This window comes from Carcharodon carcharias, chromosome 4 (assembly GCF_017639515.1).
Source record: "Carcharodon carcharias isolate sCarCar2 chromosome 4, sCarCar2.pri, whole genome shotgun sequence".
NCBI lineage: Eukaryota > Metazoa > Chordata > Chondrichthyes > Lamniformes > Lamnidae > Carcharodon > Carcharodon carcharias.
In genome coordinates, this window is record NC_054470.1 from 111,476,055 (window position 1) to 111,499,320 (window position 23,266).

The window sequence follows — 23,266 nt, forward strand, 5'->3', positions numbered from 1 at the left end:
TTGAAGCCAAGATGGTAGAGGTATGGATGGGCTGTAAATTGAGAGGCAGGAATACTGGAAAGGCTGGCTTTGATTGGATAGGTCCTCCAGTCCAGATGGCTTGCATTCCAGGTTGCTAAAGGAAGAGGAGTTGGAGATAGCAGAAGGGCTTACAATATTCCAATCTTCCCCAGCTACAGTGAAAGTGCCAGAGGATTAGTGAGTGGCAAGAAAGTGTGTAAGGGCAATCCTAGTAATTAAAAGCCAGTCAGTTTAATATCTGTGATGAGTAAGGTTTTAAAAGCAATACTGGGAAAAAAGTCAACAGGCACATGAAGTTAATTAAAAGGCAGCATGGATTTGTAAAAGACGGATCATGCACGTTAAAAAGCATACGGGATCTTGGGCTACACAATACTAAGTTCAAATGCAGGGAAGTTATGTCCAACCTTCAAAGCTCTGGTTAGGCCACAACTAGAATGTTGTGTCCAGTTCTGGTCACCACACTTTAAGGTAGGATCTGAGGGTCCTTGAGAGGTTACAGAGGAGATTTATCAGAATAGATCCAGGGATGAGGAACTTTAGTTACAAAGTGAGGTTGGAGAAGCTGGGTTGTTCTCCTTGGAGCAAAGGAGATTTGATAAGAAGTGTGGAGGATTATGACCAGGTTTGGATAAAGTAGACATGGAAAACTGTTCCCATTAGCTGATACTACAAGAATGTGGGACACAGATTTAAGTTTTGGGGCCAAGAACTGCAGGAGGGATGTGCAAAAGAAATGTTTTATGCAGCGAGTGGTTTTAACCTGGAACTTGCTGCCCATGAGGGTGGTAGAAGCAGATAATGATTTCCTAAAGAACTTTGGAGGGTACTTAAGGGAAATAAACTTGCACAGCTATGGGGAAAGAATGGGATAATGGGACTGACTAGTTTGCTGTACAGAGAGCTGGCATGGAATGGGCTGAATGGCTTCCTCCAGTGTTGTAAAAAATTGACTCTATGGTTATGTGGAAAGAGCTATGAAGTGGAACCACAGAGCTGAAAAAGGCATGATGAGCTGAATGGTCATCGCCCATGCTGTATCATGCTCTGATTCAATCATTTGGGCAATAATCCTTAATGTTTAGAAATCTCTTCTGCTCAATCCCTAACAAAAAAACATTTATTGAACCTGTACTGATTACAGATTTTTTCTACAAGTATATTGTCTACCATATTCCATAAAAGAAAGACCGAAATTTATGTAAATCTTTCATGATCTCAGGACATCCCGAAGTACTTTGCAACCAGTGAAGTACTTTTTTTGAAGTGCAGTCACTGTTGCAATGTAGGTAACATGCAGGCAGCCAATTTGCACACAGTATGATCCCACAACCCAGCAATGTGATAATGTCAGTAAAACCGACTGTGTGATTGTTGATTGAAGGATAAGTATTGCCTAAGGTACTCACATTTACTACAATGAATAGATAATGTAATACTGTAGAATTATTTGACCCTGTGGTGTGATTTGGTAGGTCACTGCCTGAAAGCTCTCCATCTTCCTTTCAGGAATGTCATCACACGGTTATCGGCAACTCCTTCAAGGCCCTTTACTCAACTCGACCTCACAAGAAGCCAAAAAACTTCGGCAGTTTTCAGAAAAAGCAAAAATTATATTGCAATGATTGTGGGCATGATTGGGGAATTACTGCAAACTATAAGGTGTTTAATGATCTCCCAGTGATTAAAATCGAGAGCTTTATTCTTAAGAATATGTCAACATCTGATCTGATTCCAGGGAGTAAATGGAAAAATACCCCCTTTTTGATGAAACTCTTTGATGGTGCGGAACTTGCCAATACATAAAGGGGGAAAAATCCATTAAACATCAATTTCCTTAGTCAAAAGCCATTCTACGGCAGAAGCAGAGAATGCAGGAATACAAAGCAACTTCAACAGCATCAGAAAAGACCACATAATATTTAAATTATAGGACCCATCCTCAGAACTGTTCTGCTATTTTAATTGAATGCTTTCACCAACAATAATTTTTGGTTTTTGTTTTAAAACTACTGTTTTTAAAACAGAATCTGGGTATTTAAACCTCTCCCATCCAATAATATAGAATTATATTTCTTTCAGAATCACCCTCTAAGCATTAATTCCCTCTGCCAGAAAATGCACCAATAAATACAACAGAATATGCTAAAGAACATGGATGTGCAGTTATTAAGATCTTGTTCAGCAATTTTGGCAAAGTCTGGTTGAATACTATTTACTGTTAATCAGTAGAGATGCTTCCATATATAATCAAAATTTGGGGCCACAAAAATAAACAGTAGTCATTAATAAATCCAATAGGGACTTCTTTACTCAGTGATTAGAATGTGGAAATTGCTACCAGATGGCGATTAACATAGAAGCAATTAAGGGGAAGCTGGATCAATACATGAAAGAGAAAGGAATAGAAGAATATTCTGATAGTTTGTGATGAAGAAGGGTGGGATGAGGCTCATGCGACCAGTTGGGCCTGTTTCTGTGCAATATATTCTATGTAAAGTAGTTCAGTGCTTTGAGTTTTATAAAACGTTGTTTGCAATCATTAGTGATTACTGTATTCATAAGCTTACTGTGTTATTTCATCTAAATATTACAACTTAAACTGGATTAATCATCAAATTACTGTGCTGTACCTTTATAACAATAGTAGATATGGACTAAGCACAAAGGGTAGGTAAGCTAGAGCGAGTGGGATGTTGAGAATATTTTAACCTTATTTGGCAGGTTGCAAAGAATGATCATTTCTTACCCTTTGAACCAGTACAATCCAATTTCATTAAACTCAATGAGGCCAGCATATTTCTGTGAATAAAAACAAAAACAGAATTACCTGGAAAAACTCAGGTCTGGCAGCATCGGCGGAGAAGAAAAGAGTTGACGTTTCGAGTCCTCATGACCCTTCGACAGAACTTGAGTTCGAGTTTGGACTCGAACTCAAGTTCTGCCGAAGGGTCATGAGGATTCAATGTCAACTCTTTTCTTCTCCGCCGATGCTGCCAGACCTGCTGAGTTTTTCCAGGTAATTCTGTTTTTGTTTTTGTTTTGGATTTCCAGCATCCGCAGTTTTTTTGTTTTTGTTTATATTTCTGTGAATGACTACTCAATGCTGCTGTCGCCTAAGACAGACTTCCTTGTTCATTCCAACAACATAGAGGCAAGTGTGAAACAACAATCATCAATCCAAAAAATTAAGGTAATAGCAGCAGCGAAGGTTCATGCACTGCTTCTCCTAACAATGGAACTTGCCAACCTCCAGATAGTGGCATTGTTTGGAAATGTTCCCTTATCAGGATAAGTTCAAATCCGGAGCTGGCTGTCACTTTTCAAACCTCCGTTCCCAGAGGATGGCATCACCTATTGGAAATTTGTGGTAATAAATGCAAGCTTTTTTTTTAAACCATTGTTGAGTGTCCCAGCACAACCTGCTGCATCGATTTGTTTGATGCTCCAGGTAGCTTGCTGATAAAATTCATAAAACATTAGATACCTGCCTCACACCTACCCGTAAAAAGAGTGGACAGAGGATCCTGCTGACTTCTATGCCCAAATTATTGACATCTACTCAGTGTGCACAAGCCTTCACACCCCACCAGCATAAATTTGCAAAAATTATTCTATGGGCCAAGTTATCAAAGAGGCTACTGAAGCAAATATTATAAATGGGTTTAAAAGATGCATCATTGAAAAGAAAACAGATCTCCCATCAAGTGCTATCAGAGGGCATTAAGCATCAATCACATAATACAGACTAGAGTCCATATTCAGATCCTTAACCCAAAGTTTTAAAAAAACAGAAGTGCTTAACAGTCAATCTCCAAACTTTTCCTCTTGCAAAAATAAAAAAGTTGACAATGTTAATAGAGTTTCTTATTTTACAATATAATTCATAGCTTAATTCAGCAACCGCAAAGATAACGCACCAAATTGGAAAAATAATTAAACCAGTTGTTTGTTTTTCATGCAAAAAAATCATACGTCAAAGACTGCCAACACGTTTTCACGTCATGTTTAATGATTGCAAAGGTGTGTAGCTTTCAAAAATAGATTTCAATATTATAGCTGAACCAGATAATACAGCTTGCAAATGTTCTGCAAAATAATTTCAAGGAATTGTTGTTAAAAATTAGTTTGAAAATGGTTATTACAAAGATACAGATAAATCTTTTACCCATTGTAAAACCCAGTCAGAATCATTTCACTGTTCCAACTAAATGGGAATAAAACGGGTTTATATCAAAATTTACTTTTGATAATTAGTGCTTTAAATCTGTGCGTTTTCCGACATGATCGCTCTTATCACCTTCGTCCCCCAACCCCAAAAAAAGTGTCCAGCTAATTTGATATCATCTTTCGGATCATATAGTTTAGGATACCACCATGGTGGAAATAGGCGAGTTCTACGTCCGTATCGAATCTCATGGTGGCTTGGAAGGACTTGCCCGTGTCAAGCTAGGAGATAAAAAAAATTGTGTTAAACATTTGTACACATTTCACACACACAAAACACTTATTGGGAGGGAAAAAAGTTTGAGCACAACCCATACCTTGACATTTTCCTCCATTTACTTGTTGTCTTATGTTATATTTTTAAAACCACATTGCAGGGTAAACACAAATACAAAGGAACGAGTCAGTTTACTTTTTATACGGTGAACACTGTCAATCCCAAAACCACACAAATACAAACTATAAATTGCACTAAGACGTGGATAATATGACAGACCACTCTGTATGGCTGCACTACTGCTATTAAAATGGAATCATTGTTTTTCAAAAACAGTCATGAGGAAACATTTTAACGCAGCAAGTTGTGGTGATCTGGATGCACTGCCTGAAAGGGTGGCAGTTGCAGATTCAGCAGTAAGTTTCAATGGGGAACTGAATAAAAAAATTGGGAAGAAAAATTACAGGCCACAGGAAAACAGCTGTGAACTAGGGCTGATCCAATGATTGATTGGCTAGCTCTAGCTACCAAAGAGCCAGAACAGATACGACAGGCTGAATGGCCACCCATTCTGTATCATTCTATGATTAACACTTGTTCAGGACCAGTGAATTCCCAGCAGCTGGAAACAAAGGAACAGGAGGAGAGGAGACCAAGCTCGTAATATTGCAATTTTTTTCATTTTTAAGATTGAAATGTCATGTGGTGTTTTGGACAGCCTGCTGTAGGATGGGTAGTAGTTCACTGGGGAGCGTAAAAAAAGCATCTTGGAACAGCACCAAGTGCCAACAGTGTAGGAGAGTCAGAAACAAAAGCAGTGGAGTTGAAAAGTTAGTTAACAGATTTCACAGAAACAGGAGGAGGCCATTCAGCCCCTCCAGCCTGTTCCAACATTCTGCAAGATCATCGCTGATCTGTACCTTAACTCCATCCACCCACCTTGGCTCCCTATTACCCCATGAACTTATGCAAAACTTCTCAATCCCACAGACATATTACAAAATACAGCTCAAAATCCAGGGGCCGCACATGTTAGGAACAGGTCAATCTAAAAGAATCGTGTTGGTTTTTCTAAATGTTTGGTATTTGCTTTGGCGGTTATTTCGCTGAACATCCATATGGCAAAGGAAGCTGCAGCCAGTCTTTCTTCATAATAGATTGATTCACCCAGTGTAAGTGTAGACTCCTTTTCCCTTCAGCACAGTTTTTATATATATATATATATATATATATATATATATATATGCCCTAACCTTTCCCCAATTAGTATCAGCTGCTCTTAATCACAACTAAAGCACGCACTCAATGGTCACAGCATTTGCAACATTAACAGTGGGTGTTTCAGGAATAAAAATTAAGAATTCACCTTTATCTCCACATTCATCCTGGGCTTCAGCACATTGGGAATTGAGATGGTATAGCGCTCGCAACCTGTAAGTCCCAAGCTATCGGCAGTCTGTCCTGGTAGATACTCCAGAGGAATTATCCCCATCCCTACGAGATTGCTGCGATGAATGCGTTCATAGCTCTCAGCAAGGACAGCTTTGATGCCCTGGCAAGAAGACCATGATTGGGTTACTCAATTCTTCGATTTACAACATGTAGTTCACAAACTTAACTCTTTAAAAGCAACTAAAACATGACTTCAGGACACTGTCAGCTGAGTTGGTATAGACAATACAAACAAGGAGAAGTAGGCTATTTGGCCTGTTGAGCCTGCTCCGCCATTTAATAAGATCAGGGCTGATCTGATAGTAACCTCAAATCTACATCCCACCTACCCCCAATAACCTATCACCCCCTTGCTTACCAAGAATCTAACCACCTCTGCCTTAAAAATATCCAAAAACTCTGCTTCCACCGCCTTTTCAGGAAGAGAGTTCCAAAGACTCATGGCCCTCAGAGAAAAAAATTTCACCTCATCTAAGTTTTAAATAGGCGACCCTTTATTTTTAAACAGTAACCCCTGGTTCTAGATTCTCCACATCCACCCTGTCAAGACCTCTCAGGATCTTATATGTTTCAATCAAGTCATCTCTTACTCACCTAAACTCCAGCGGATACAAGCATAGCCTGTCCAACCTTTCCTCATAAAACAACATGCCCATTCCGGGTGTTGGTCTGGCAAACCTTCTCTGGACTGCTTCCAATGCATTTACATCCTTAAATAAGGTGACCAATACTATACACAGTATTCCAGATGTGGTCTCACTAGTGCCCTGTAGAACTGAAGCATAACCTCTGTTCTTTAGTATTTAATTCCCCTTGCAATAAATAACAACATTCTATTAGCTTGCCTAATTACTTGCTGTACCTGCATACTAGCCTTTTGTCATTTTTGCACGAAGACACCCAGATCCCTCTGCATTTCAGAGCTCTACAATCTCTCACCATTTAGATAATATGCTTCTCTTTTATTCTTCCAGCCAAAATGGACAATTTCACATTTTCCCACATTATACTCCATTTGCCAGATCTTTGCCCAGTCACTTAACCTATCTATATCTTTTTGTAGCCTCCTTTTGTCCTCTTCACAACTTACTTTCCTACCTTATCTTTGTTTCATCAGCAAATTTGCCAACCATCCCATCCATCCCTTCATCCAAGCCAGTCACGCACAGAACGTAGTAAAAGCAAATCATTCAAACCCATTCAGGGACAAATGGGGGCAGTTTCCAATTTAGGCACCAGTGGCTATCAGGGCACTGGTTTTCCAAAGTGAAGTTATAGCTGAAATGTTTGCTCAAATACATTTGCGTATTGGCAAATATAAAATATTCTATGAACCAGTGCAAATGGGCAGCATGATAGAAAGTAACTGTTTCTCCTTGCATTATAAAATATTCTGTGATATATTTAAGAGTGGTAACCTGGTGCACTTCTATTACTACAGATGAAAATGGGTTTATTAGAAAATAAATTATTTTAAAAAGGGTTTAGTTCACCATCTGGGAGTAACCTAATTTTAACTCAGATTTTAAGACACTACACTGAATCATTTATGAGCTACAATGGTGTACTATAGTCAATGTCTTAGTAAATTAAATATTTAGTATTTCAGAACTTTTTAAAAGGTGCCTATTAACCCATTTGCCCCGCAAAAAAATTAATTTGAAGACAATCCTCGAACAGTCACTAACGCCAGAAATCACCATCCTCAGTAATTCGACCTGTGTGCATGGCCATTCATACAACCCAGGCCACAATCAAATCATCCACAACTTTATTGAATGGCAGAGCAGACTGAAGGGCCTACTCTTGCTCCTATTCATGTTCTTATATAAATGTTACTTTGGCAGATTTCAGGTGAATTGTGTATAACAGAAACTCTTAGGACAAAACATTTTATATTATTTTACTACACTAGTTCCTGCTTGTTGATGTAACTGCCTGCCCAGCTCTTCTGAGAAGCTCACTTGTCATTTGTTACAGAAAAAATTATTTCTAAACCTGCTTTAAGCCCTAACCTTCCGTCTTCCAATCTGTTGCATTGACGTGTTCTGGGGAGGGTAAAAGACAAAATGGGATCAGTGACCACTTTAAAATGACAGTCTCACACTGTTCAAACGTGATCTCACCAGATATTTGCTGCCATTTAAGTGGTGTCATTTTTGTATAACATTCTTTTTTTTTGGTGTAACATAATGTACAATTGTTGTTTCCCCTGACATTGGTATTCTTGTTTTTGTCCTGATGAGTGCAGGGTGAAAGACTTTGACAAAATGTATTTTTTCAGCAATTCACAAGTTCTGTATTACCAAACAACTATTAATGTACAATACTTCATCCCAACTCAGACCACTTACATTCTGCGATCTTTGCGGAATGGCTAACTCTACATAAAATACGTCAGAGTCAAAAATATAAATCTACATCAGACCATGCAACTTCAATGGTCATTTGATTCCTTCATGCAAAGTGTTGTCACTGTGACCTTTCTGGCCAAAGCATACAAGAAACAATGCAATCAGCTGCTCACACATGTGTCCACTTAAGTTTTTTGCCTACAGCTGCCAGAAGGAACTTGGTTGGAATCAAGCCCACCTGTTACTCAGTTTTCAGCTCCCATTTCAGTCACTGAGGATTAGGACTTGCTGCTGCTGTTGGCCTCCTGCTGCCGAGCCTCAAAACCCGAAATTCAAACAGTGCATGTTGTTCCCCTGCTTTCAAACTCTCATCCTTGTTTTCAAATCCCTCCATGGCCTTGTCCTTCCCCATCTCTATAAACACCTCTCGCCCTACAGCCTTCGCAAGCTCTCTGGAGGAGCACAGAGGCTCTGATGGAAGATCATCAATCTGAAACGTTAGCCCTGTTTCTAGTTCCACAGAAGTTGCCTGAACTGATGAGAGTTTTCCAACATTTTCTGTTTTCTCACCCCAGAATCTGCTGTGGATTGGTCCTGCCATTATAATTACCCCAATATATTCAGCAGTATGACAGAAGTCAATCTGGAATGTGCTGCCTGAAAGGGCAGACGAAGCAGATTCAATAATAACTTTCAAAAGGGAATTGGATAAATACTTGAAAAGGAAACATAAATTAAGGGCTATGGGGAAGCAGTAGGTGGGAGTGGGACTAATTGGATAGTTCTTTAAAAGAGTCAGTATGGACATGATGGGTGGAATGGCCTCTTTCTGAGATAGAATCATAGAATGATACAGCTGTGTTACCTTGAGTTAATTATTCTTCAGTCATGGCTGGAACTCAGGGCTTGTATCTATTTTGCCCTATGCAAACAACTCACCTGCAAATAAGGACCCTTGGCTGCCCAGTCTCTGGAGCTGCCCGATCCATATTCCTTACCAGCTAAAATAATCAGAGAATGACTGTGTCGTTGATAGCGTTCTGCAGCATCATATACATCAAGCTGCCAACAATGGAGAAACACATGCAGTTTAGAATTTCTTTTAAAGATGAGACTTGGAACTGGAACAAATTATATTGGATTAACATATTCTCAGTTAGAGTTTAACTTAAAATATCTTGATGGTTGCTGAATACAAACAATTAGCTTTATTCACATCTGCCCGCATTAGAACTTGGGATGGAACAATACATTGAAGAGGTCACTTTTTTTCCCCCCACAAATACATGCCACATCACTCTTACTGTTACAAGGCAGTGTTTGATTAAGTACATCTTTCAAGTTTCCTTTACTACCATTCAAATTCACTTATCCTCAGCACAGAAGAGCTCAGAGGGATTAGTGATGAACCATTTAATGAAAATGGCAGCCATTTACAATTACTGCCATGACAATAGTATTTGTTTACTTTCACGTTTATTAAAAGAGCAGAACACCTCAGCTCGCGCAGCACGTAGAGGGCCTCAATGCTACCTGGCATTACAAATGGTTCACTCCACTCAGGAAATGTTCCCTTCCCTTTTAAATTCATCGCCATCATTCCCACTATGCCCATAAAAAACAGACCCTCTGCACCCTTACCTTAGCGTGTGCCAGCTCACTGGGGCTCAATGTATGGCAATTCTGTGGCTTGGTGAAAAGAAACATTTGATTTCTCACTTACTGTTTCTGCACTGGGGAAATGAATAGTCTGCGGCCCCTGCTTTTTGAGGAATTTATTGAACAACCGGATGTTTGCAAATGTCCCTCTTGCCATCACTGCATCATTTCCCCGACGGGATCCGTAGGAGTTGAATTGTCGAGGGGTTAAACTAGAAGAAATTTTTTTTAAATTAATACAAGTGGGGTCAATGCACAACTGGTTTAGTCACTGATTGTCATGTACCTTCACTAATTCTCCTCTGCCAAAACTGTCAACTCCTCCAGGATCATTTTGGAGAGCAAAGATAACCTGTTTTATTTCCTACTATACCTGCTTATTTAAACCTTTGCCCTCTCCATCCTTATTTCAAAGTTCAAGTACAAGAAACTCAGACTTCCTACTCAACAAGGTAATTGCCTCTGCTGTTCTCCCACTTTTCCACCCAACCATTCCTCCTCCAAAAGCCCTCTTACTCTAGCCCTGAACCCTCATCTTTCTGGTTTCTTTCCTATTGCCTCCAATGTTCTCTCCAAGCCAATCCTGTCATGGAGATCCAATTCTTACTCCCTTGACCCATTACTCACTAAACTGCTGACCAATCAGCTTCCCCTTCCTGGCGTCAATGCTACCTGGCATTACAAATGGTTCACTCCACTCAGGAACTGTTCCCTTCCCTTTTAAATTCATCACCATCATTCCCACTATGCCCATAAAAAACAACACAGACCCACTTCACCCTTATCCTTGCAAATGCCTGCCCCATTTCCAACTCGGTTATGTCTGTCAATTACTTGAATGTTTTACTGCCTTTCAGATTTGTGCACATTTCTCTCTCAATTCTATGAAAACTCAATCAGGTTTCTACACATCTCACAATATCAAAACTGCCCTAATTATACATAATATTCTTTGTGAGGATTATGATGCATTACGCCTCTTTGCACCCTTTGACTTTGTTGACCAAACAATCCTTTTTCAATGCCTCTCCTCGCCTGTACAAATTAGTTCTACCTTTACTTAACAGAAGCCAGAGGCATACCAATAGCATCTCACTCCATTCTGCACAATCTCAGGAGTCCACCATGTGTTTACCCTTGGTCCCTTCCACTTCCTCATCTGCCGGCTGCACCTTGGCAATATCATTCATAGGCTTCTACATGTATGCTGATGACACCTTGTTCTCTCCCTCTTCATTACCTCTCACAAACCTTCCATTGCTTGGAAAAACTCAGCAGGTCTGGCAGCATCGGCGGAGAAGAAAAGAGTTGACGTTTCGAGTCCTCATGACCCTTCGACAGAACTTGAGTTCGAGTCCAAGAAAGAGTTGAAATATAAGCTGGTTTAAGGTGTGTGTGGGGGGGGCGGAGAGATAGAGAGAGAGAGAGGTGGGGGGGGGGGCGGGGTGTGGTTGTAGGGACAAACAAGCAGTGATAGAAGCAGATCATCAAAAGATGTCAATGACAATAGTACAATAGAACACATAGGTGTTAAAGTTGGTGATATTATCTAAACGAATGTGCTAATTAAGAATGGATGGTAGGGCACTCAAGGTATAGCTCTAGTGGGGTTTTTTTTATATATAATGGAAATAGGTGGGAAAAGGAAAATCTTTATAATTTATTGGAAAAAAAAAGGAAGGGGGAAACAGAAAGGGGGTGGGGATGGGGGAGGGAGCTCACGACCATATCAGAGATGGACCACGTGAAAATGATGGAGGGGTGGAGATTGGAAGCAAAATTAGTAAATTTTTCCAAGTCCCGACGAAAGCATGAAGCGGCACCGTCATTTTCACGTGGTCCATCTCTGACACTTCCCTTCCCTTCCTTGACCTCTCTGTCTCAATCTCTGGTGATAGACTGTCCACCAATATCCATTACAAACCCACCGACTCCCACAGCTATCTCGACTACAGCTCCTCACACCCCACTTCCTGTAAGGACTCCATCCCATTCTCTCAGTTCCTTCGCCTCCGTCGCATCTGTTCCGATGATGCTACATTCAAAAACAGTTCCTCTGACATGTCCTCCTCCTTCCTTAACCGAGGTTTTCCACCCACGGTCATTGACAGGGCCCTCAACCGTGTCCGGCCCATCTCCCGCGCATCCGCCCTTACACCTTCTCCTCCCTCCCAGAAACATGAAAGGGTCCCCCTTGTCCTCACTTATCACCCCGCCAGCCTCCGCATTCAAAAGGATCATCCTCCGCCATTTCCGCCAACTCCAGCATGATGCCACCACCAAACACATCTTCCCTTCATCCCCCTTATCGGCATTCCGTAGGGATCGCTCCCTCCGGGACACCCTGGTCCACTCCTCCATCACCCCCTACTCCTCAACCCCCTCCTATGGCACCACCCCATGCCCACGCAAAAGATGCAACACCTGCCCCTTCACTTCCTCTCTCCTCACCGTCCAAGGACCCAAACACTCCTTTCAAGTGAAGCAGCATTTCACTTGCATTTCCCCCAACTTAGTCTACTGCATTCGTTGCTCCCAATGTGGTCTCCTCTACATTGGAGAGACCAAACGTAAATTGGGCGACCGCTTTGCAGAACACCTGCGGTCTGTCCGCAAGAATGACCCAAACCTCCCTGTCGCTTGCCATTTTAACACTCCACCCTGCTCTCTTGCCCACATGTCTGTCCTTGGCTTGCTGCATTGTTCCAGTGAAGCCCAACGTAAACTGGAGGAACAACACCTCATCTTCCGACTAGGGACTTTACAGCCTTCCGGACTGAATATTGAATTCAACAACTTTAGGTCGTGAGCTCCCTCCCTCATCCCCACCCCCTTTCTGTTTCCCCCTTCCTTTTTTTTTTCCAATAAATTATAAAGATTTTCCTTTTCCCACCTATTTCCATTATATAAAAAAAAACCCCCACCAGAGCTATACCTTGAGTGCCCTACCATCCATTCTTAATTAGCACATTCGTTTAGATAATATCACCAACTTTAACACCTATGTGTTCTATTGTACTACTGTCGTTGACATCTTTTGATGATCTGCTTCTATCACTGCTTGTTTGTCCCTACAACCACACCACCCCCCCCCACCTCTCTCTCTATCTCTCCGCCCCCCACACACACACCTTAAACCAGCTTATATTTCAACTCTTTCTTGGACTCGAACTCAAGTTCTGTCGAAGGGTCATGAGGACTCGAAACGTCAACTCTTTTCTTCTCCGCCGATGCTGCCAGACCTGCTGAGTTTTTCCAGGTAATTCTGTTTTTGTTTTGGATTTCCAGCATCCGCAGTTTTTTTTTTATCTTCCATTGCTTCTGTCTGACTTGTCTGTCACCCTCGTCTGACTTCCCCTGGATGAGCTGCAATTTCCTCCAGTTAAAATACAGGAAAGACTGACGCCATCACCTCTGGGTCCTGCCACACACTCATCGTCTTGCCAGCTTGATTCTTCCAATGTTCTGGCCAGTGTCCCATCTTCCATTTGCTTCAGCTCATGAAAACCTTTCCTCCCTGTATCCAATCCCACACTCAGCACAGCTCACTCCATCACCTCTGTCCTCAATGAAACACATTGGTTCCCAGTCCCACCAATACCAAAAATAGAAAATTCTCATCCTTATCCTTATGTTTATACTCCTCCACAACCCAACCTCGAACTTCCTTCTGCATTACACCTCATAAATTTGACTTCAGCCTTTTGCAAATCTCTCCTCCACCATTCTCCCTATAGCTGACCAAAATGCTTTCAGGTGCCTCGGTATCACATTCTGAAATTCCCTCCCGAACCTGAATGCCTCTCCCTCCTCCTTTAAGACCCTCTTTAAAATCCAACTCTAATCAATCTTTTACTCACCTCTCCTAATATTCCTTCTTTCGCTCAGTATCCATGCTTTCCTCCTTTTTAAAAATTTATTCTTTGAGGTGGGTGTCGCAAGACCAGCATTTGTTGCCCATCCCTAATTGCCCTTGAACTGAGTGGCTTGCTAGGCCATTTCAGAGGGCAGTTAAGAGTCAACCACATTGCTGTGGGTCTGGAACCACCTGTAGGCCAGATCAGATAAGGATGGCACATTTCCCTTCCTTAAAAGACATTAGTGAGCCAAATGAGTTTTTTAATAACAAAAATGAAAGTTTCATGGTCACCATCACTGAGGCTAGCTTTTCAATTCCAGATTTTATTATTCTGCCATAGTGGGATTTGAACTCAGGACCCACAGTATCAACTTGTCCAGTGACATTACTACAATGACACCATCTTCAAACCTGTCCACACAAAAGTACACTATAAAAACAGGCACAGGGGTTGGCCAAAAGGCTCTGTGAGCTTATTTCATCATCCACCTCAGTTCCACTTTCCTGCCTATCCTATAAACCTTGATTTTCTTGGGGTCCAAAAATCTCAAAAAGGAATATATTTGTCAACTGAGCATCCACAGCTCTCAAGGGTAGAGAATTCCAAAGATTCACACCTTTTAAATGAAAATATTTTCTTTCCCTATCAGTCCGAAATGGCTGATCGTTTATCCTGAGCCTATGACCCCCTAAAGCTGAGATCTCCAACCAGGCGAGACAGCCTCTTAACATCTACCCTACCAAGCCTTCTGAGAGTTTTATATATTTCAATGAGATCATCTCTCATTTTCCTAACCTTCATTCTATTCAATCTCTCTTCATAGGACACCCCTTTCACCCCCAAAGGAGTAAATCTTCATTGCACCCTCTCCTAAGACAAGTTTATCCTTCCTTAGACAAGGCAACCAAAACTATACTTTAGACAGAGAAGCTTTATTTCTTGTTAAAAATGCAATTGTTACATGCAGATATCACAAGCTAGATATCAGTATTCCATTATTAACCATTTGCAGTGAGGAGAGTGATTGCCCTTGACATCAAGGCAGCTTTTGACCAAGTGTGGCATCAAGGAGCCCTAGCAAAACTGGAGTCAATGGAAATCAGGGGGAAAACTCTCCGCTGGTTGGAGTCATATCCAGCACAAAGGAAGGTGGCTATGGTTGTTGGAGGCCAAACATCTCAGTTCCAGAATATGCTACAGGAATTCCTCAGGGTATTGTCCTAGGCCCAACCATCTTCAGCTGCTTCATCAATAACCTGCCTTCCATCACACGTTCAGAGGTAGAGATGTTCGCTGATGATTGCACAATGTTCAGCACTATTTGCAACTCCTGAGATACCAAAGCAATCCATATCCTAATGCAGCAAAACCTGGACAATATCCAGGCTTGGGCTGGCATGTGGCAAGTAACATTCTCATCACACAAGTGTCAGGCAATGACCATCTCCAATAAGAGAGAATCTAACAATCAGCCCTTGACATTCAATGACATTACCATCACTGAATCCCCCACTATCAACACCCTTGGGGGGGGGGTTATCATTGACCAGGAACTGAACTGGACTACCCATTTAAATACTGTGGCTACAAGAGCAGGTCAGAGGCTAGGAATCCTGCAACGAGTAACTCACATCCTAACTCCCCAAAGCCTGTCCACCAACTACAAGGCACAAGTCCAGAGTGTGATGAAACACTCTCCACTTGCCTGGATGAGTACAATTCCAACCATACTCAGGAAGCTTGACACTATCCAGGACAATGCAGCCTGCTTGATTAGCACACCATCCACAAACATTCATTCCCTCCACCACTGATGAATAGTAGCAGCAGTGTGTACCATCTACAAGATGCACTGCAGGAACTCACCAAGGCTCCATAGGCAGCACCTTCCAAACCCATGACTGATACCATCTGGGAGGACAAGGGCAGCAGATAGATGGGAACACCATCACCTGCAAGTTCCCCTCCAAGCCACTCACCATCCTGACTTGAAAATATATCGCCGTTCCTTCACTGTCACTGGGTCAAAATCCTGGAACTCCCTCACTAATAGCACTGTGGGTGTACCTACACCACATGGACTGCAGCGGTTCAAGAAGGCAGCTCACCACCATCTTCTCAAGGGCAACCAGGGATGGGGAATAAATGCTGGCCCAGCCAGCGACGCCCACATCCCGTGAATGAATGAAAATAAGTAAATTTGCAGTAGGACACAATGTAATTTTGGATATGGATAAAATTATTAAGGCTTGTACTCACCCTCGATCGGTTAAATATCGTGCGGCTGGGCTGTTTCTTGCTATATTCCCTGCTGGAGAGATATGGTCAGTTGTCACCGAATCACCCAAGTTCAAAAGGACATAGGCATCGACGATAGATTTAGGAGTTTGAAGATCTACAGTCTGGATTAAAAAAAAGTCAGTTTTTTAAAAACAGTGTACATGTACACGTATGATGTGGTAATCACCCTCCAGATTGACTTTAAACAGGTAATTCATTAATTTCTTCCTTTTTGGGTGTACCTACGCCACATGGACTGCAGCAATTCACTATCTTCTCAAGGGCAACTGAGGGATGGGCAATAAATGCTGGCCTAGCCAGCGATGCCCACATCCCATGAATGAATAAGAATAGAAAATTTCATATGGTGCTAGAAAACAGAACAGCACTCCAATCTAAGGGTTCAAGAAGATTAAAATACAAGACCAAAGCTCACTTTGTACATCTGCTGAGCTTTGGATTAAGCCATCTAGTTTTGCTTGTTTATATAACATCTGATGTTCTACCATTACAATCCTGCACCGAATGTTTCAACCCATACTTTGGTGGGCTCAATGATCAACAGTCCTTTGCTGCCTCATTCCCAATGACAGCTCTTCACATACTGTAACTACAACATATGTAATAATATCGCACCTTTAATCTATCAAAATTGTCCTAAGGTTCTTCAAGCGAAGTGACTATCAAGCAAAATTCAACACCAAGCTTCATAATGATATATTAGGAAAGGTAGCCAAACGTTTGGTCAAAGTAGATTTTAAGGACCGTAGACAGAGGCAGAGAGATTTAGGAAAGGAATCCCTGAGCTTGGACCTTGGCAACTGAATGCATGGCTGCTAATGATAGTGCAATGAAAATCAGGGATGTGCAAAAGGCCAGAATTGGACAAGTGCAAATGTCAGGGAATCAAGCTGAATAGCACGCACTGAGGTTGAATCTAGGGTTATGGAGGGCTAAAGGTGTGGGCAATTTGAGCCAAGCCAGACTGTCTCCTCATTTGATATCCATAAATTCGGTCTCCCAAGAGTGGCAGTAGAATAACTATCAGAAACATGAACTCTAGCAAGTTCTTCCCTTGTCTGGGGTTTGAGGATTATAAGGAATACAGGGAGGAGGCCATTCAGCCCCTCCAGCCTGTTCTACTATTTAATTATATCCTGGCTGATCTCCACCTATCCAGCGTGGTTCTGTAACCCTCCTTGCCTTAACAAAAAAATTTATCAATCTCAGTTTTGAAACTTTTAATTTATGCCTCAGCCTCAACATCTTTTTGGGGGCAGAGTTCAACGTTTCCATTACTTTCTGCGTGAAGTAATGATTCCTGACATCACCCCATAAAAGCTTTTTCATTTATCTTTTGCCATTTCATGTCTTAAAACATAAAACATCTGAAAGTACTTCAAAAACAATAAATTACTTTGAAAGGTAGTGGTTTATGCAGGCAAGCTGTTCAGTCACGGTCATGAAGTTATTAATTTATATAATATTTTGGAAAATATTTTTCTTTTAAAATAGAGGTTTAGTCTGTGGGTGTATCTTAACTGGATTAAAGCCAGCTAGTCTGGGTGCTTTGGTGTGTACTAGTTTTGATATGCAAGCGATAACGTGCATTTGCACTTTCTGAATAGAGCATTCAAGAAGTTTTAACCTGTGTAAATGAATAAAATGTTTCATTTAGTTTAATGTAAATCCTCGAGAACTGGTGGACTGATTCCTGAATTTAGAGTCACATGTCAAACATAACACTTAAAATTATAGGTTATGAGAATTGTTTAAAGTTTCCCTCTGAGATTTTTAAATAACTCCGCTTTACCAACTGCATTGGACACCAGCCATTTTGCCCCTCAGCACAAAAATCGGGGTGAATGGTCAGTCAGATAAATTGCATGGAACAAAGCCATTCAGGCTAACCTATCCACGTCAGTATTTATTCTTCACTTAATCATCTTTAGAGGTTTCCAAAAACGATGTTATTTGTTATGTTTTTCACCAAGTTTACTGTACACAAAATACTGTGGCATATACATAAGCCATGAGTAGCTTTAACTGATCAGAATCTGATCTGGATAACTGTTCAGAGTGAAGTGTAAACACAAGCCAGGGAAGTGTTCAAAGCTAGCAGGCTAATGCTAAAGCTCAACCATCCATACTTAACCATTATAGTGCTAGCCATGGCTCAATGGGGGCAGCACTCTCACCTGCAAGGCAGAAGGCACTGGGCAGAAGACTGACTCCAGGGATTTGAGGCCCGAAGTCTAGGCTGACACTCCAAAGCAGTACTGTGGGAGTGCCACACTCTCAGATGAGATGTTAAACGAAGGCCCCACCTGTCCCCTCAGGTGCATGGAAATGCTCCCACAGGACTATTTTCAAGAAGAGCAAGGGAAGTTTTCCCCGGTTTTCTGACCAACATTTATCCCTCAACCAACATCACTAAAAAAAGATATAAGGGGAAGATGGTTGCATAGTGGTAATGTCACTGGACTAGTAATCCACAGGCCCAGTCAAATGCTCTAAGGACACAGGTTCAAATCCCACCACAGCAGCTAGTGGAATTTAAATTCAATTAATAAATCTGGAATTGAAAAGCTAGTCTCAGTAATGGTAACCACGAGACCATTGTAGAGTGTTATAAAAACCCATCTGGTTCACTAATGTGGGAAGGGAAGGAAATCTGCCGTCCTTACTCAGTCTGCCTACATGTGACTCCAGAGATGCATCATTGTCATTGACTCTTAGCTGCCCGCTGAAATGGCCCAGCAAGCCACTAGGTTCAAGGGCAATTAGGGATGGGCAACAAATGCTGACCTTGCCAGTGACGTCCACATCCCAGGAAAGAATAAAAATTATCACATTGCTATTTGAGGACCCTTACTGAGTGCAAATTGGCTGCCCCACTTCCTGCATTACAACAGTGACCACTGTAAAATGCTTTGGCATCTGAGATAGTGGAAGGCGCTATAGAAATGCAAGCACTTTCCTTTCATTAGAGTGCCCATCATTCTTCAAGCACATGGAATTCCTCTCACTTTCTAGCACACTAGGAGGATCACATCAAGAAATATTAGAATTCCAGCCCCTCCCCGTGAAAGGAATGATCCTATGATCCTAGACATTGAAAACACCAAAACAGGTACATACCAGGTTTTCAAAAAATGGTGGAGACTTGATATACGTTGACTTGGGATTCCAAGTGTAGAGTTTGTCACTAGGAGCATTCAAAGAATTCCAGCATTCATTTCCTTTCTGAGAGAAAATATAAATTTAAAAAATTTATACTGCCATTCTCACCTGTAATTTCTGAACCTCTAATCTACTGAAGGGCAACAAGTGGTGTTGAGCACACCAGTTATTGTACCAAGATAAAAGCAAAATACTGCGGATGCTGGAAAGCTGAAATTAAAACAGAAAATGCTGGAAAAACTCAGCTCTGGCAGCATCTGTGAAGAGAGAAACAGAGTTAACGTCGAGTCCGTATGACTCTTCTTCAGAAGCGTTAATACTGTTTCTCACTCCACAGATGCTGCCGGACCAGAGCTTTTCCAGCATTTTCTGTTTTAATTCAAGTTATTGCACTAATACTTGCACTGAATGCTGTATGCTATATACAACAGACCACTCGTCTGCTAAACAGACCTTTTACCAAAATTTTGACAGTCGCGCAAAATGTATTTAAATATTGATTACAAATATTTTACTACAATTGAGTATTAATCAAACTTCCCATAGACACGGTTACGATAGTTTAAACCAGCAAATCTTTGAATTTCCTGAGTAAAGTCCACCTAGCCTACCTCAATCTTCTCATAAACCTCCTTGAACATGGCAGGAATAACAAATTCTCTCTCAATCACTTGCAGTTCTTCTCTAGTTGGCCAAATGTCTCTCAGAAAAATTTCCTTTCCTTCTGCAGTAACACCTAAAAGGGAAAAGCAGTACAGCCAGCTGTAAATATGAAACTGCACTGAATTGTACAACATTCCGGGGAAAAAAAGTTAATCACAACTTGGTTATACTCAGGTAGCATGCTCTTAAAATGAACACATATAAAAAGAAAATTCCAGGTTATTCGTATGCAAACTTGATTTATATTTTCCATGAATGCTTAAAAATGTCCAAATTACTGGAGATTTATGAACCTTTCTCCATCAAAGTGCTGTGGGGTTTGTGTGTCAGCTGTGGTTCAGTGGTAGTGCTCTTGGTTCAAATCCCATTCCAGATACTTGAGCACATAATCTAGGCTAATACAGTACTGAGGGAGCACTGCACTGTCAGAAGTGCCATCTTTTGGTTGAGATGTTCAATAAAGACCACATCTAATCTCTCAGGTAAATATGGATCATGTGGCGTTGTTCTGAAGGGCAGGGGAGTTTATTGTCCTGAGCCAATATTTCTCCTTCAACTAGCACCAACAAAGCACATTATCTGGCTATTATTACACTGCTGTTGTGATATCTTCCTGGGCACAAATTGGCTGCCTGGTGCCTACATTACAACAGTGAGTACGAAAGTATGTCATTGGCTGCAAAGGCTGTGAAAGATGTTATACTTTCGCAAGTCTAGTTTTGATCACTTGATAACAGGCAAGATTACCATTCAGTAGTGGCCCATATCATACCCCAGACCAGGACTCAATGTTGATTTTCCAATGGCTGGAAATGCCAAGCACTCCAATGGGTAACATTGGGCTGGATTTTACTGCACTCCCCATCCCCCTCCCCCCGCTGGGCTGGATTTTACTGCACTCCCCATCCCCCTCCCCCCGCTGGGCATGTCTTCAGCAGGGACACTAAAAATACGACAGGTAGCAAGCCCACCATCTTCCCGCCCAACCCTAAGCTGTCCACAACAACATAGTAGGTGGGAGGATGCAAAATCAGCAGCCTGCCTACCATTTTAAAAATAAATAAGTAAGAGTCAATTGAGCTTGTTAACTAGACAACTAACCCAAAAGTACATTGGCCAGCCATAATACAAGTGTTTCAAAGGCAGGAGGAAGGGGGAGGGGGTACATCCTTTGAGGCGCCGTGTGCACATTGGGGCATCCCCCACCCGACTTTTCGTTCATTCCTACCTGGCTTCAAGAACCAGCCACTCCCCACCTCCTCACCCTGCACCCTACTCTGCCCAATCCCTCCCCACTCAAAAAGGCCCAACTTACCTGGTTCTGATGTCCATCTTCTCTTCTTCGTGGGACTGCTTGCAGTCCCAACAGTGCCCACTACTAAACTCTGGTGCTGCTGGCCAACAGATTATCTGGCAGCTCTCAAGGGTGGGACTTGGTCCCACTATCACCTAGTTTAGCCTGCCTGCAGCACATTATGTCTGAGGGGTGGGCTTCTTTCAGGTGCGTTGGCTGCCAGCCAACTTTCTTTCTTGGGGGAGGCGAGCAGTCCGCCCCTCTGTAAAATCCAGCGCCTTGTCTCTTGTTTTTCTCCACCTGCCATCTCAGAAGAAGAGAAAGTCAACTACATGGGGGATTTCCGAAACAGAAATTGGCACAGTGCAACAAATGCCAACCTGCTGACAGCAGTTCTCCTGCAGTACATATCCAGTTCCTTCCTCAAAACGTCCAGGCTCAAAATCAATAGCAAGAACATAATGATTCTAATATTTGAAGATTTAAAAAAACATAATAAAAACGAAGTGAGGGAGAAAAGAACTATAGCAATGGAATTTCCAAAATCTTCAAGTCATGAACAGGTTTTCTGCTAATGCACAGAACTGAAACTTGCAGTTCTACCAAAATATTCAACCAATCCTTAGAATAAATTAAAATTAAATTGTAGCCTTGTTTTTATTTGCTCTGGAAATTCTTCTTCAGCAGTTCAAAACTAAAATGTCATGAAGAAGCAGCTTACCCAATGGTTCCACTTCAAAGTTGAATCTTATACTTCCAGCTATGGCATATGCAATAACTAGCGGTGGGGAAGCCAAGTAGTTAGCACGTGTGTTGGGATGTACACGACCTTCAAAGTTTCTATTCCCAGACAATACTCCGACTGCAACAAGGTCATTCTGAACAAACAAGGATTAAATAACTTAAGCTGCCTGTAAAAGTGATGCTGACAAGCATTAAACTGTTTTAATTCAACTTGTCCATTGGAATAAGTATACTGATCATAGCTGAGTCTTTTTGCTAGATTTTCAGCTCCCCGAAAAATTATTGCAAGTTAACTTTCCCTCTTCTGAAATAGAAGGCCTCAGGAAAAAAATTCAAACTAGCTGCCTCATCACAATGTGCTTTAAGTTTTTTTCAAACAGATTTATGAGAAGTAGGCATTGCTGGCAAGGCCAGCATTTACTGCTCATCCCTAACGGCCCTTGAGAAGGTGGTGATGAGCTACCTTTTTGCACCGTTGTAGTCCATATGTCTAAGTACACCCACAGTGCCATTAGGGAGGGAATTCCAGAATTTTAATCCAGCAACAGTAAAGAAACAGGGATATATTTTCAAGTCAGGATGCTGAACTTGCACATGCCCTTGTTCTTCTAGGTTGTAGAGGTTGCGAGTCTGGAAGGTGCTGTTGAAGGAGCCTTAATGAGTTGCCACAATGGATCTTATAGATAGTAACTCATCACAGTCTCTTTCTTCAAAAGGACCATAACACACAAGTACTTTGACGGCACAAATTGAGTCAAAAGTTACAAAGGTCAACTCAGCTCTACATTTTGAATAACCCCACCATAAAATATAGATATGCAATCAAGAAAGAACAGTTCAGACTCTATTGGGATATTAATAGCATTTTACCTGAGTTATGGCTTCCACTACAGACTCAGGGAGAGGACCACTGTTACCAATGCACGTCATACACCCATAGCCAACAACATCAAACCTACAGTATACAAAACAAAACTATTAAAAGCTCAAATAGCTAGAAATGTTCAAATCCTATTCTGCCTGCCTGCATCTTCCAATATGGAAATAAAACATGCACCTTGTGTTGAGCTTGCAGCTGTATAGCTCCTTTCACAATCTCAAGCTTTCTGACTTAGGGAGGCTACAAGATCTATTATATACATTCCTGTCCATCCTCCAGGCAGTTCAGCCACCTTATTCAGCTCAACCCAACCAACAGATCCAGCCACCTAAGTGCATCTTCATTATTACCATGACCTTCTCTGGATTTTTCATAACTGGAAGCAGATTCAAAATAGCATTCCACCATACATTTAACTGAATAAATCTCATT

The 23,266-nt window shown here is 41.5% G+C and overlaps 2 protein-coding genes across 10 annotated transcripts in view; one reads left to right on the plus strand and one right to left on the minus strand.

Moving 5' to 3' along the window:
• The window catches only part of ddx58 (DEAD (Asp-Glu-Ala-Asp) box polypeptide 58), a 78,888-nt gene extending 76,248 nt beyond the window's left edge, over positions 1 to 2,640 (plus strand). For 5 of the 6 annotated variants that reach the window (XM_041186373.1, XM_041186374.1, XM_041186371.1 and 2 more), the window contains one exon: positions 1,531 to 2,640. In XM_041186373.1, the coding sequence (XP_041042307.1) occupies positions 1,531 to 1,827 (297 nt within the window). In that variant the 3' untranslated portion in view covers positions 1,828 to 2,640. The remainder of the gene's footprint in view (positions 1 to 1,530) is intronic. The other variant, XR_005942835.1, reaches the window with a different exon arrangement.
• Positions 2,641 to 4,011: 1,371 nt separating this feature from the next.
• aco1 (aconitase 1, soluble) overlaps positions 4,012 to 23,266 on the minus strand; it is a 56,406-nt gene continuing 37,151 nt past the window's right edge. For all 4 annotated transcript variants that reach the window (XM_041186271.1, XM_041186272.1, XM_041186273.1 and 1 more), the window contains 9 exons: positions 22,825 to 22,909; positions 21,932 to 22,088; positions 19,865 to 19,989; positions 19,212 to 19,316; positions 16,050 to 16,192; positions 9,995 to 10,142; positions 9,211 to 9,333; positions 5,832 to 6,017; positions 4,012 to 4,470 (listed from right to left, as the gene is read on the minus strand). In XM_041186271.1, coding sequence (XP_041042205.1) covers positions 4,354 to 4,470; positions 5,832 to 6,017; positions 9,211 to 9,333; positions 9,995 to 10,142; positions 16,050 to 16,192; positions 19,212 to 19,316; positions 19,865 to 19,989; positions 21,932 to 22,088; positions 22,825 to 22,909 — 1,189 coding nt within the window. In that variant the 3' untranslated portion in view covers positions 4,012 to 4,353. The remainder of the gene's footprint in view (positions 4,471 to 5,831; positions 6,018 to 9,210; positions 9,334 to 9,994; positions 10,143 to 16,049; positions 16,193 to 19,211; positions 19,317 to 19,864; positions 19,990 to 21,931; positions 22,089 to 22,824; positions 22,910 to 23,266) is intronic.